Source organism: Typha angustifolia, chromosome 2, assembly GCF_048772165.1.
Source record: "Typha angustifolia cultivar Huaian chromosome 2, ASM4877216v1, whole genome shotgun sequence".
Taxonomy (NCBI): domain Eukaryota; kingdom Viridiplantae; phylum Streptophyta; class Magnoliopsida; order Poales; family Typhaceae; genus Typha; species Typha angustifolia.
In genome coordinates, this window is record NC_133240.1 from 4,351,988 (window position 1) to 4,366,624 (window position 14,637).

A 14,637-nucleotide genomic window follows, 5' to 3' on the forward strand; every position below is an offset into this window, starting at 1 on the left:
CCACTAGCTATGGGCGTGGGCTGCGGCCCACCCTGTAGTCCACAGAGATCGGGTGGACTAGGCTCACAAGCCCAGTCCACCGCCGGCTACGGATGTGGGTTGCAATCCAACCCATAGCCTATAGAGATTGGGTGGACACAATTGGCTATGGGCGTGGGCTACGGCCCACCCCATAGCTCACATGACCTGGTAGGGATTTGATCAAACCCCCACCAGCTCAGGCATCCTTTAGAGAAGGAGACGGAGGGAGGGAGATGGAGTTGCTGTCGACAATCACCATTACTGGGACCAAGATCACCGTCTCCCAAAGTTGACAAGGTTGACTTGAGTTGAGGCCGCGATTGAACCGTCGGCCGAGGTGGCCGACAGTGAGGAGTAAGGAACTCCATGGTCGACGGCCATGGAGGTTCCTACTTCAGTGCAAAAAGGGCTCGTAGCCCTTAACCTAAGTGCCTGCCTCTTCCACACGAAGAGGTCAGTCAATTAGGGTCAATGAGCGAGGCCACCACCGCTAGTGGTGGCCTGTAACAACCCAATACACAAAAAAAAAAAAAAATCATGGGCACGATGCGACCGGCCACACTATGGCCGGCCTCGTGCCCATGCCAGCTGCTCATGCAGCTTGGTGGGGCGCCACGCGCCTGCGGCCGCTGCCGCAGCCAACTGGCTACGGCCAGCTGGCCGCGGTGGGCCCTGGCGCCGCCACTCCTCCTCCTCCACCGCCTTCCCTCTCTCTCTTTAAATCTCTCTCTATCTCTCTCTCTCTCTCTCTCGAGGCTCTCTCTCTATCTCTCTCTCTCTCGCCGAGGCCGGTCGTCGCCGTCGCCACCTCCACGAGCGCCGGTGAGCTCCTCTCTCTCTCTCTCTCTCTCTCTCTCTCTCTCTCTCTCTCTCTCTCTCTTTCTTGCCCGAGGGTGGGCTCGTCGGAGCCGAGCCACCGGCGAGAGGCCGGCCGCTGGCTGGCCAGCAGCGGCCGGTGCCCTCCCCGCCGGCTCGGGTCCGCAACCGCCTCCCTCACCTCCCCTCTTTCTTCTCTTTCTCTTCTGTTCTTCTTCTTCTTCTTCTTCCTCTTCTTCTTCTTCTTCTTCTTCTTTCGTTCCTTCTTTCTTTCTTTCTTTCTTTTTCTCCTTCTTCCTCAGCTCCTTCTCTTTCTTTCTGCGTAGTGTTGGGCTCGGCCCAGCACTGTAGCAGACAGTGCTGGGCCGAGCCCAGCACTGATTGCAGATGTGATTAATTTATTAATTAATTAGTTTATTTAGGTTATTTATTTAGGTATTTTTCTTCTTAATTAATGCAAATAGATTATTTAGACATGAACTATGTTAATAATATTATATATCCTTCAATATAATTTTATTAATGATAATTTTTATCATTAATGATTACTTAGGTATAAATATATGTAATACTTATATTTATTTATTTATTTACATATCTATTAGATTAATAGATAGATTTGTAAATTATAATTATTAGATTTATATTCTAATATTCTTATGATCTACATTTTAAGTAATTCTATTAATTTATTATACATTATTATTTTGTAACAAATAAGATAATGACTACATAGTCCCTAATTAATCAAGATATAATTTAGTTATAATTAGGTTTTTATCTATATTTATATTTTATTTATAATTAAAATCTAGTCAATAATAAAAATAAGTAGAAATTCTAAAATCTAATAAATCATCATATTTTACTCGAACGGATTATAATGGGATAAACAACTAACTTTATGTTACTTAAACATTTTCAGATCCCGAACCCCTTATTTGAGACCCCGTTGTCCTTGCTAGCGAGAAGTGTCACACGGTTGATGGGCGGATGTAAGGGATACGTGGTTTGTATCTTCTGATCAGTGTGAGTAGTCTTATCCCCTAGATCCCTTTCTCAAATTAGGATTTATTATATATTATGTACATGCATGTTTTGGCCTCCAGCATGATTATATGACTTTATATAGAGATGATTTCAGTCGAGCATATATTTTATCATGCATTTAATTAGACTGATCTGGGATATGAGTACATTGGTGATATATAGAGATGATTGGAGATGATTATGCTATTATGGTTTTATGTCGGGATGATCTCTATCATGAGTATGCATGTGATAGATTAGCATGAGTATGCATGTGTTAGATACATGGTTGGAGTTTGCATTACATCATTTTTCTCTCGGCTTCTTTACCACCTAAATTCCTGAGTTGTATGATCTGTTGTCGTACTGGATATATGCATATGATTTATCATGTATAGGAAATCATAAAAGTATATGTGTATGTGATGTGATGTGATGTGATGTGATGGCTGGAACGGTATCTGGTCCGGACTGGTACTGGACATACTCTTAGCGTATGGCAGAGTATGGTGATGGCTGATAGTTATACTCTTAGCGTATGACAGGGTACAACTATCATTGATATACCCTTAGCGTATGGCAGGGTATGATTACTTTCTTCAGAGATACCCTTAGCGTATGGCAGGGTATGATTTATCTACAGAGATACTCTTAGCGTATGACAGGGTATGCTTTGAGCTTGTGACATGATGTGTATCGAGTTTGGGGCCGGGTACCGTAGTCCAGTATGGTGGATGATATTCAGAGTTGAGACGGATGATTGTAATAGTGAGAGATATGTGAATTATATCTGGCTCTGACATATATGATTATCTAGTAGTTGGCATGCATCATGCATCATCATTGTTGTGACTAGTATCATTGGATCATAATTGTTATACATGATATGGTGTTATATTCGGTGATGTTATATGGTAATTTCATCATGTTATATAATTTCGGTTGAGGATATAATATGGTCATTCATGAGAACTGATTTCATTCATATATATGTCATTGAGGATACATATATATATATGTTCATACATGACATCATACTGCTTTCTGATTCATATTATCCAGTACATGATTTACTCTCTGTTTGGCATCACTGATTCGGGGTAAGGTCTATTCACTGAGCCTTTTGCTCATGACTCTCTTTATTTCTTTTCTATCCCCCTCAGATATGTGGTACGTGATAGCGACTTGAGAAGATATTTTAGAGCGATGATGAGGTGAGCTATAGATGCGAGATGGTATAGATGATAGTTTATATAGAAATCGAGTTGTACCAATATTTGATATTTGTACTCTTTTGTATTAGACAATGATTTGTATAATACAGGTCAAATCATAGAGTAACCTTGTATTAATTATTTTAGTTGTATCTTGATGGTTTGTTGTGGCCTGTGTGGGTCCTGTCAGATTATGTGGCGGTCTAGTGTATATTATTGTGGACTTTGATATTCATATACTAACAGGTTTATTTGGTTAAGAGTATGATTTATTTGGTGATGGATTATGTAATCATGGATATGTTAGCAGGTGTTATTTGATGATGTCATGATTGTATGTGTACAGAAGTGTATCTGTGCGTGACGGGCCCCGCCCGACCTGTCGCGTGCGCCGCACGTGCCGTGTGGGCGCGTGTGCGTGCACGTGCCCGTGCCGGGCGAGGGCGTTACATGGCCGCCCATGAGAAACCCGACAATGGGAGGCGACATGGCATGACCTCCCACGCACCCTGTGGGTACCCAAATTGGGTACCCACGGCAAGGGGTTGATGCAGGGAAGCTTCTCGGATTGATGGTTGATTGACCCAAAGTCGTCTGCCGGTGAATTTCTCCAGCGAAGATAGAAACGAATAAACTACAATTTAACTCTGATTTACTGACCAATATTCAAATTAATCTAAAGGGGAGAAGGAGGCTAACCTGAGGATTGAAGTGAGGGGTTTTGATTGGTCGTTAGCGCTCTGGTGATCCACTGACCACGGTGAGATCTTCGACGGCTTGAAAAGAGGAAAGAGAGGAAGAGGTGGAAGAGTGAGAGAGAGAGAGAGAGACTGTGAAAGAAGAAAGTATGAGGGGGGTGTGGATTTATATATATAGAGATAAAAGGGAGAGTGAGGGCGGAGTGGAGTGGAGTCTCGCTCCACTCCGGCACCTCTCCCACCTCTCGCAACTAACTGCGAGAGATGGAGGAGAGGTGGACTGGGTCAGCGCACGCGCCAAGCGCATGTGCTGTAGTTAGAGTGCACATGCATGACGTCTATGCTATTTTTTTAGTCATGGGTGTTACACGAACGATGCACCTCCTCCCTTCTCCTTCTTCACCAACCGATGACACCTCTTCCTTGACAAGATCTCGACCAACTTCTAACCTCTTTCTTTTCTCCTTAATGTCCTCTTTAATCTCTACTCTATAATCTATAACCAAGAAATGAAGCTCAAGCTTGGCTTAGCTTAAGTTGAGCTGAGCTTGAACCAAGCTTGAGTCGCTTATTTATTTTGACACCCCTAGTCCTAGGTAAAAACACTGTTAATTTGGGGAAAAAAAAAGTTTCACATTAGTAAAAAATAGATAGTGATTAATTGGTACAAAATGAAGTATAGGAAGTAAAGTTATTTTATATCAAAAATACATGAGGTAGAATGAGTTTAAGGCAAATCCAATTTATGCTTTTAGTACACTATTGGCGTGCCAAATCTTATTCTCCTTGTAGAGACAAACATCCTTTTTTCATAGTCTGGTAGTCCCCAAATACTAGTTCGTCGAGCCAAGCAGGAATAAGTAGTTGCTTGCCTCCACCTTTAGGATCATCTGGAAATAAAGAATGCAGTTTAGTTTGTCGAAAATATAGTTGCAGACAGCTACTCATAAGGCAGGACAGTTCACTTGGTCACCGACTATTAGAGTGCATTATAGGTCTTTATTGGGTCATTCGCTCAGATGCTCCCAGCGTGGCTCAAGACAAACATGAATGGCTTGTTTGTCATGGGGGATTATTAGGGCAATGCAATGGGCCATCCTCTGCTCGAATACTAGTGCTTTCTTGTAGATATGTGGGAGCCTACCCAGGGGATGTTTGCCTTACAAGCGGAGGTATGGGCGATCAACTTGGGTTTATGGATTACTAGGTTGGGTTGTAGTTGTTCTATAGTATTTTACCTCTTGTAATTTCTTTGTAGATGTGAAAATCTCCATGTTTTTTGAGAGACAGCTAGTCTACAAAGTGGGCAACGATATTTACGAGATATGAAGACGAGATTGTATTAGTTATCCTTTAGCTCCCACATGATCTAATATTTGGTATGAAATTAATATATGGGATTAAGAGTGTGGACTAGATGCCATATCTACTAAAAAAAGGGAATATAGCATCCAAATAATGTAATATATCCCGAGGAGAGGAATAAGGACTTTATTATTATAATGCCCTTTAGATATATAAAAAACTAAATAACATTTTAAATTACTTAAATTTTATTTTTCTTTATTTTATTTTTATTATATTTATTTAAAGTATTGCTATATTAGAAAACTTCACATTTTATTTTGCTATTATTAAATACTTTTGTATTAACTTATTCTATTATTTGTATGCTTTTGGTTTTAATTCTGATTATTTTGAATTGAACATGGTTAATTTTGATAATTAATATAATATAATATAATAATATTTAATGATATAATTTAAGTTTGAGATAATCACTAATAGTCTAACATAGTAATTGACATTACTAACTTTTTAATCAGGATAATAACAATGTTTTATCCCACTTTTTAAAATTATACAACCAAACATATTTTTGACTCTTCTATGGAATTTTAGGCAGAGCAGATCCATGCTGATCTCAGCTCCTCCAAAGAGAAGAAAAGGAAGTCCCCAAAAACAAAACTACAACGAGGAACCGGACACCTGTGCCATTCTCTCTCTCTCTCTCTCTCTCTCTCTCTCTCTCTCTCACAACCGCCATATACTCTCGCTGCGTCTCAACTTTTTGCCTACACCACGAGAGATGGGCGCATCGTCTTCTACCGAACAGAGTTCACCCCGATCACAAGAGCAGCAGCAAGAGGAATCCTTAGCGGCCTCAACTGCATCGCTTCCCGTTCTTCGTGCGGCTTTCTCCAAGCTTTCCCAGCCCAACTCCACTACACCAGTCACTTCCCTTCAGGTAATCTCTCATACCCAATTCCCGAACATTTAGGCGAATTCTCGCTTCAAATCTAACAATACCCATCTCGAATTTTTATCTCAGGAGGCATTCTCGGTGAATATCTCAGGCTTTGCATCTGAGTCGCTCCCAGTACCCGACGAGTTTCCGCAGCTAGTGCAGCATCTTGGCCCTTCCGTAGTTTCTCTCTTCTTTACTACTAGTGATGGAGATTCCGATTGGGTCGATTTCTTAAAACGTTACAATCGTTGCTGTGCTAGAATGCCGGTGGCGCAATCCCTTAATATGCTATATAGATTGTATTCAGCGGCTTGTAGGGAAGCGGGCTTCGGTTGTAACTTGGAATTTGATTCGGACGAAGACGATGGTGGAAAGGTTGGTGGTTCATTTGGATCGAATGAGCTGCTCATGTTTCTGTGGATGTGCTGGATCATGATGCAGTGTCGGAGGATTTCGATGCGAATTAATGGGGAGAAGGATGTTTTGGTCCTCCCGGATGTGAAACCTTTGATATTATCTGCCATGGTGTCATGCGGCGTGGTTGGGGATGATGAAGGTATTTGGAATTGTAATGTTTTAGGTTTTGAAAAGAGTATTTCTGTGCAGAAGCTTCAGACTTGGGTTCTGACGACGGCTCCAGGTCTGGTACAAAGCCTATCGCATTATGTCCGGGAAAAATTGCAAGATTGCATGGCTTCGGAGGTTTGTGGAATTATTCTTCACTGTCCCATACCTTTAGTAGAAAAAGAAACTATTATAGTCTGGAAGATAGATTCAGTAAATTGCAGAAATATTATACCGATTGGGAAAACTATCAACTAAAATAGATTCTAGCAAAGTATTTGAGATCTTCTGAACAAAAATAAATTATTGAATTAGATGTTTTCCTATGATTATAGTCAAAACATATGTCAGTGGATTTCTGCACTTGAGTTTAGGCTGTTGTTCCGCCCAGTTTGTTAATTTGGCTCATTTCAATTAGGTAAGCAAGTGTAAGGTACTTTTCAATAGCGAAGAAAGAAATGAAAATGCTTCTAGGTTCTGTATTGTTTAGCTTAGCTTGGTTTCTTGGTATTAATTGATGTTTTCTTACATATACATTGTGGATGACTATTAGGCAACCAAGTCAAGCAATATAATGTAAAGTTAATTTCTGAATATACTGACTTACAGAATGGCACTTATTTGTGGTTAGTAGAAAGATTTGCAGATCTGTTGTAAGTTTTGAGGGACTAGTAGACTAATACATTTGATTTTGGGGAAATATTTGAGAGAGAATTAAATGATGAAAATTCTATCCAGAGAAAGCTTGTATTCTCTGTAGTATTATCATCAAGGTGCCATTAGTATGCAGGATAAGATCATATATCATAAGACCACATAGTACATATGCAGAATGTCTGTACATTTGGTGTTTCACATTTAATAGCTTCCAAAAAACAAACCTACAAAGGTGTAAAATATGTACTACTAAGTTAACTTAATGAAACTTGGATAACTTATCCATTTAACATGAGAGTCCTAATATATATTTAATATTCTATTCAAGTTTTAGCTATTAGAATAACCAAAGGAAACTTTTGGTCAATAAGCTATCAAAGTTAAGAAACATCATTTATGAATTATGTCATGACCCAAAATCGGAGTCACGACTGGCCATTTACTGCAATACATGATCTGTGTCTGTTGTCAAAGTTTTATCACGTATTAGTTATGTTTTTTCACTAATACTCGCGATTATTTAAATGGCCTATATATACGAAATACAACAATGCGTTGAGTCTTATATTTTGCACACAGAATATAATATCTAAATTGCACACGAAAATATAATATTTAATTTGTACATAAAACAATACGTGATCATATAAAAAAAAATGAAATCTCACTCACCTGAGTTCAAGTGAAACAACGGAAATCTCTAGTCCACATGTTAAAAATCACCACCTTTAGTAATAACTAAATAACATAAATTTGTATGTAACCAATGGCATGATTTTTGAATTTAAAAACTAACTAGATGGCTTAAAATGGGCTAATTTAAGCCCAAAGGGTTGGGCTAAGCTGCGGCTGGCCTGCAAGCCCACACAATTCATAACAATCAGGTTGGGCTAAGGCCCAACCCACCACTAAACATGGACTGGGCTGTGGGTTAGCCTGCAGCCCAAAACTCTATAATTCGGATTGGGTTGGGTCCTTGGATCTGAAATCCAAACCTGAACCCAAAAGATAAAAAGGTTTGCTTGGGTTGAACCCGAGCCCAAACATGCATTCTTCCTCGAGAAGAGGGAAGATTGGCAACACCTTCCTCACGGTCTCGATGACCTGAACGAGAAGAGGGAAGATTGGCCATGGTGATCGGTGGTGGAGGACCTTCCATCTATGACTGCAACCCGAGCCACAAGGGCTCTAAAGGGGAACACCTACGGCTCGAGGCCAACAACGTGAAGCTTCTGGTGATGGAACGGTAGTGACCCAAAGTCGCCGACTGGCATAATTTCGCTGACAAAGCCGCAACCCTACAAATTAGGTACTTCTTCCTATCCTATTTAATTTTAATTAACTTTGAGGGATGAGAGAGCACTCACAGACGAGTCGAGTTGCGGTCTCTGATTTTTCTGGCAATGCTTCAATAGTTCTCCGGTGAGTTGATCCAAGGTGGCGACTCTAATGAGAAATATAAGAAGAAGATGAGAGAAAGAGGAAGAAAAGGGGGGGGGTTGATGTGTCCTCTCGAATTTAAGGTTAGAGTTTTGTTTTATAAGGTAAATCCCGATTTTAATTAGAATTCGGCCAAGGGTTTTGTAGCCACCTCCTCTTTGTCACAACATAGGTGAGAGAAGGAGAAAGGGTCACATATGCAGTGCACGTGATTTTTTTTTCAGTTCTTACAAATTATGCAAATGTTAAGTTATAGATTCCATCGAAAAAAGATTTTAGAAGGGCGATGATAATAGTTAAGCCAAATGTCTAATTTGAGTCCACCAAAAGCGAAGACACAATCTAGATAGTTAGGTTATTCATATGCATAATATGATTATAACATCAACTTGCCAAATTATGAGTAGATTTCATATATGGTTGTACAGACAATTTTTAGAAAATTGGTCTTTAGAATTCAAAACTTGCTTGCCATGCCATAGTTAAGACTTAAGATCTTGTTTATCTGTGAAATGTATGATTGAGATCAAGGATTGTTATATTGACCGACATGGGCCATCACGACTTAATGTCAACACATGGCACAGAGTTTATAGTCAGCACCATGATTTGAAGGATTGGCTAATCCCAATTCGAATTGGCCATACCCGATCCTAATCGAAACCCGATCCTAATTGATCGATTGATCCAGACTGATTCCAATCCAGATTTCCTCTTCTCTTTCACTATCTCTCTCTCTCTCTCTTTCACTATTTCTCTCTTTCTCCCCCTACTATAACTATTGCTTCTCCAACACATAAATCTAGCTTTGACAAAATCCACCTATGTAGATTCAACTCCGACGACCTTGGATATGTAAATTTTTTATTTTATTTATTTCTTTTTCTCTCCTCTTTTTTTTCATCACAAATTTTTTCTTCTCTCCTTCACTAGGGCTGAATTTTTTTCTTTTCATTTCTTCTACTCTCTCTCTTCCCTTCTACGCTACAATAGTTGAGTAAGCTAGTCCTTTTTTTAGTTTTTAGGCTTCATATGTGAATAATTATTATTTTTTTACTTTTGTCATTTTAAAAAATCTTTAGAAATTTATTACAAGTTTAAATAATATTTAATTTTATGTAATTAAAAATAATTTGATTCGATCCGATATGAGCGGCCAATCTAGCGTAGATAGCCAAGAAGGTCTGTAGTTGCGTGGAGAAGAATGAGAGGCTCAATCATGATTGCTAGGTTATTTTTTCCAAACCGTGTAGAGGAGGATAATAGATAGTAAATAGAATCCATTATTATAAGTTACTTTTCATTAATAGACCACTTTAATTAGGAATTAGGATCCATTATCACGCAAGTTAAAATCAATTATCATTTAAGTTGGGATCCATTATCACGTAAATTTAAGATATGTTATGAAAGTTACTAAACCCCTTGTCTTCTTCCACTTTCCTCTACAGCTAAGGAAACCCCAGCAGCTGTGATGGCGGCAGGAGAGGGAGAAGCGATGGTGAGGACTTCCATCAAGTTCCGTTCTTCTTTCTCTTCTCCTCTCTCCTTTTCTTTTCTTCTCCTCTTCCTTCTTAGTTGTGCATCGGCACATGCCAACAGCAAGGCAATCCTTGACTGAGATTTTGTATTTCTTGAGCCAAAATGTAGAAAAAGTTTTTATAGCTAAAAGGATAATCTTTTCCCCTAACTTGAAATAAAGAGAAAAGATTTCGAGCAGTATAATGTAAGAACCATAGATACTTCCATATGCTAGCTGTGTCAAGGAACTGGTTAGATGCTTCATAGATACTTGTCAAAAGTACTTCCACTTGAGAGGACTTAAGAAGGTCCTAATTGTCAAAAATTACTAGCATAGTGTTGATTTATGAGACAAATTTATTTATTGACGGAAACCCAAGATAGTATTTCATGGCAAGATGACAATAGATCGAATTATATTGTTTATGGGACTTGACACTTCTATTTCAAATTCTGTTAAGTGTTCTTTTCATACTTGTTATCTTCTCTGTACTCTGTCCTCTCTACAGGTTGATCCATGCAAAGATAGTGTAGGTCGATATGATAGGTACCAATTTTGCCAATGAATTATAGGTGCTTATATAAGCAGACTTCTCAATTTTCTCTAGTGCCAACTCAGGAAACTTGTATTGGCCCATGTCAACGTTGTGCTGACTTGCATTGCACTCATGCCATCTTTAAGTTGTACTGACAATTACTTGTCATGAGGGTCTGCTTCTCTATGCTACTCGTCTGTCACACATATCATGCTGATGACTAACGGACATGACAATCCTTGCATGCATGTATAAACATTCATTTATGTTCAAGACCTTCTTTATAACTTTGCCTGCCATATTTAGAGATTGCCTTCATGCCTTTTTTTCTTTACTAAAATATTACTCTGAATTCTGCAAATGTGTGCTTCTGTAGGAATAGAGAACTAACTTTAAGCAAATTATACTCTAGCTCATGTTGTTACTTAAATGCAGGAAAATGCGGACGCCTCTTTATTAGCTAGTGACAGTTCCTCCATGGGTACCCACAATAATTTTATTTTAACACGTGGAGGAGCATGGGCAATCTCTCTCACTCTTAGAAGTGCCTTGAGTGAAGAACTTCTAGGGGTCTCTTTTGTTGGAATGGGCATAGAGAATCTTCTGTATAGGTTGGTTGCATCTTCATATACAACTCTCATATTGGATATTACTTTAAACTTATTTGTAGTATCTCTATATTTATGAGTTTTCTAAGCTTGAATATTTATGACCTCTCTAAGCTTGAATTAGTACTCCATGAGTGGAATGAATATTGTCGTATCCAGTATGAAATGTGAAAATGCTATATATTGCACACAGTGTAAGCTCATGGGACACCTCAGTGCTGCGGGACATGAATCCTTATTAACAGTGCGGCATTGTTACTGGGAATGGCAGCAATTATTGGAAATATTGTGCTAATTAAGAAGTGATTTGTATCATTCTCATGATTACTTCAGCTGGTCCAAAGTAACCCCAGTTTAGCTTGTTGCCATCCTACATCAGAAAAATTAAGGTAGAGAAACTGAAATTTGTCTTACAGAATTGAAAATCCATGAGAGAGAGGGTTTAAAAATATGGAAATAGAAATCCTAAGTCAAAATCAAATGTCAAATAAAAATCCAAATGGTTTAGAGAAACCGAGTCCTACTAGGTCTAGAAAAGCCAAATAACAATCAAACTTTGAACTCGAAACCAATTAGGAAATTTGAATCCTACTATAATAATGAAAACCAAACAAGTCATTCGGCATGTGGATCAGCGAAAGCTCATTAAACAGTATTCTAAATCAGGGTTTCCAAATCTCTGGAAAACACATAGGGTTTTCTCTGGAAAATCTCTGGGAACCACAAAGGGTTTTCTCCTTAATACGAACTTGCTAACCGTAAGAGTTTTCCTGAAACATTTAGAATGATAACAAATATCATTCCAAAATACTATAGGTATGAAAGGATAGTTTTGTCTGATCGTTACTTTTGGCCATGTGAACACTCAGTGTAAAGATTATCATGCCATGTGAAATTATTGGCAATCAATTAGTTTCTTGATATAAAGACACCATTTTATGTCTGTCATGAGTTGAAATGCAGTAACCTCGAACAACAAGAATTCAAGAAGATCAACCTATTTCAAGAAATGCTAAATGTGAATTATTTGAAATCGGTTAATTACTTAATAAAGAGACACCACTTATATCTGTCATGAGCTGAAATGCAGTAACCACATGGAACAACAAGAATTCAAGAAGATAATGAGTTGAAATGCAGTAACCTCATGGAACAACAAGAATTCAATAAGACAATGAGTTGAAATGCAGTAACCTCATGGAACAACAAGAATTCAATAAGATCGACCTATTTCTAGGAATGTTAAATGTGAAACATCAAAGTGCCTGCCTCTCATGTGTTATAAGTCACAGGATGTACATTTTAGACTAGCATCTGCTTGCCATTTGTGCTCAAAATTTTTTGTCAGAAGGCATGAGCCTCTAGGGTGTTTTTGGAGGTCTTTTAGGCAATAAGGAATTATACATTTATTTTACAATTTGTTATCATCTTTCTAGTAGATTGGAAGTTTCATTCTGATTAAACCTACAATTTCAGTGCCTATTCATGTGATTAAACGTCCAGCAATATATATGTTCTGTTGCAAGTTTTAATAAATCCAGGAGTATTCATCTCTGTTTCTTGGTGATTTGTTTTTCTTCCAGACATAGTTAGGGTGTGTGCATGATGTGATGCCCACTGGACTGTAGGGTTTGAAATCTGCCTGATGAATAGACAGAAGCACCAGATCTCATGAGCCACAAATATCGAAAAGTGCTAGTTGTTCGTATTTTACAACTAAATCTTTTTTTTTATAATTTTTTGTTCCTATTTATCTCACATTTCCTCACCCAGAAATACTTTTATTCTAGCATATGATGCATACATTCTTAATATGAAAATGTGAAATCCTACTCTTTAACTTAAAACTTCAGACATGTTTTGCAGTTTGTAGGCCAAATACTTCATTGTACTTCTATCTTGATGTGCATTTACAGATCATCAGTTCATGGAAAAGGATTGAGCAGGTTCTGGTCTAATGTTGAAGGATACAATGGCTCCTTAATAATTCTACTCTCGGCAAAATCAGCAGATGCCCATGAAAGTGATCCTAGTGCTGGAAGATGGGTGATTGGTATACTAACCGAGCAGGGATTTGAGAACAAAGATACGTACTTTGGAAGAACTGGGTATCTTTATGCTATAGACCCAATTTTCCATGTACGTTCTCCTTCAGGTAAGTTGCATTTTTGCACTTCTATTTTCAATTTCTACCTTTTGGTGACAGAGGAGATATTTCTGGGCAGGAAAGGAGCAGAATTTCATGTATTGCCATTTGCATTCTACTAGGTTATATGAACCTAGACCGAAGCCTGTTGGATTGGCATTTGGTGGAACTTTAGGGAATGAGAGGATATTTCTGGATGAAGACTTTGCTAGAGTTACAGTCCGCCATCATGTAGTCGACAAAACTTACCAAACTGGTTCTCTTATTCCCAATCAGGTTAGCGTCATCTAGAAAGTTCTAACAATATCAATTCTTCTGTTATTGATATCAAACTGCCAAATTGGAATGTGTGTTTTAGATTGAACTTTAAAGCTTCTACTTCATGTCATGGCAATTCTTCCTTTCAGTTTGCAACTGCACTTTGTGCAAATGCACACTTCAACCGTCACCATTAGCCATTGCCTCACGAATTTCATTCAACAAGATCTGTGAATGTCACTATACAATGCAGGGTTTCTTATCAGCTGAAGCTTCGATACTGGAGGTTGAAGTCTGGGGTTTTGGTGGAGAAAGAGCGAAGGAGCAACAGAACGCATACAAGAAAAGGGAGACGCTCTTTTCGGAGCAGCGCAGAAAGGTCAGGATTCTAACTTTTTTCCTTGTATTATATCGATGCTTATGCCATAAGCAGACACAAAACTAGTGCGTTTATTCCCCATCCTCTTGCAGGTTGATCTGAAAAATTTTGCTAATTGGGAAGATTCTCCCGAGAAGTTGATGATGGATATGATGTCTGATCCAAACAAGGTCCGCCGAGAAGATCGCTGATTTTGGTAGCACACCATCAACCTTTTGTTGTGAACTTGAAGTTGATCCTGTATAGAATTTTACGTCAGTCGGATCTTGTGTAAACTTTTTGCATTGAGGCACGTGAGCTGATTAAGGTGAGGTACGGTGCTTCTTGTGAATTAGAATATGTAAATGCATACATGACACATTATGGGAGATGAAAGCACAACAAATTTGTATCTTATATTTCTTACAGAACCCGACTGAGAGCCTCAAACAGATTGATCTTCTCTAATTCGTTTCCAGAGGAGTTGTATCTTATTTTATACATCTCTCTGTACCATTATTGA

The 14,637-nt window shown here is 38.7% G+C and overlaps 1 protein-coding gene across 1 annotated transcript; it reads left to right on the plus strand.

Annotated features, from left to right (window-relative positions):
- The first annotated feature begins 5,727 nt into the window (after positions 1–5,727).
- On the plus strand, positions 5,728–14,637 carry LOC140775137 (uncharacterized). The gene is made up of 7 exons (XM_073118402.1): positions 5,728–6,026; positions 6,111–6,728; positions 11,180–11,355; positions 13,269–13,507; positions 13,578–13,774; positions 14,010–14,135; positions 14,228–14,637. The coding sequence occupies exons 1-7, from the start codon at positions 5,868–5,870 to the stop codon at positions 14,324–14,326; spliced, it is 1,614 nt and encodes a 537-aa protein (XP_072974503.1). The 5' UTR covers positions 5,728–5,867; the 3' UTR covers positions 14,327–14,637.

Coding starts and splice junctions, on each gene's coding strand:
- LOC140775137 (XM_073118402.1), top strand. CDS start 5,868: ATGGGCGCATCGTCTTCTACCGAACAGAGTTCACCCCGATCACAAGAG. Junction 13,508..13,577: donor CCATGTACGTTCTCCTTCAG/GTAAGTTGCATT, acceptor ATTTCTGGGCAG/GAAAGGAGCAGAATTTCATG. Junction 13,775..14,009: donor GTTCTCTTATTCCCAATCAG/GTTAGCGTCATC, acceptor TATACAATGCAG/GGTTTCTTATCAGCTGAAGC.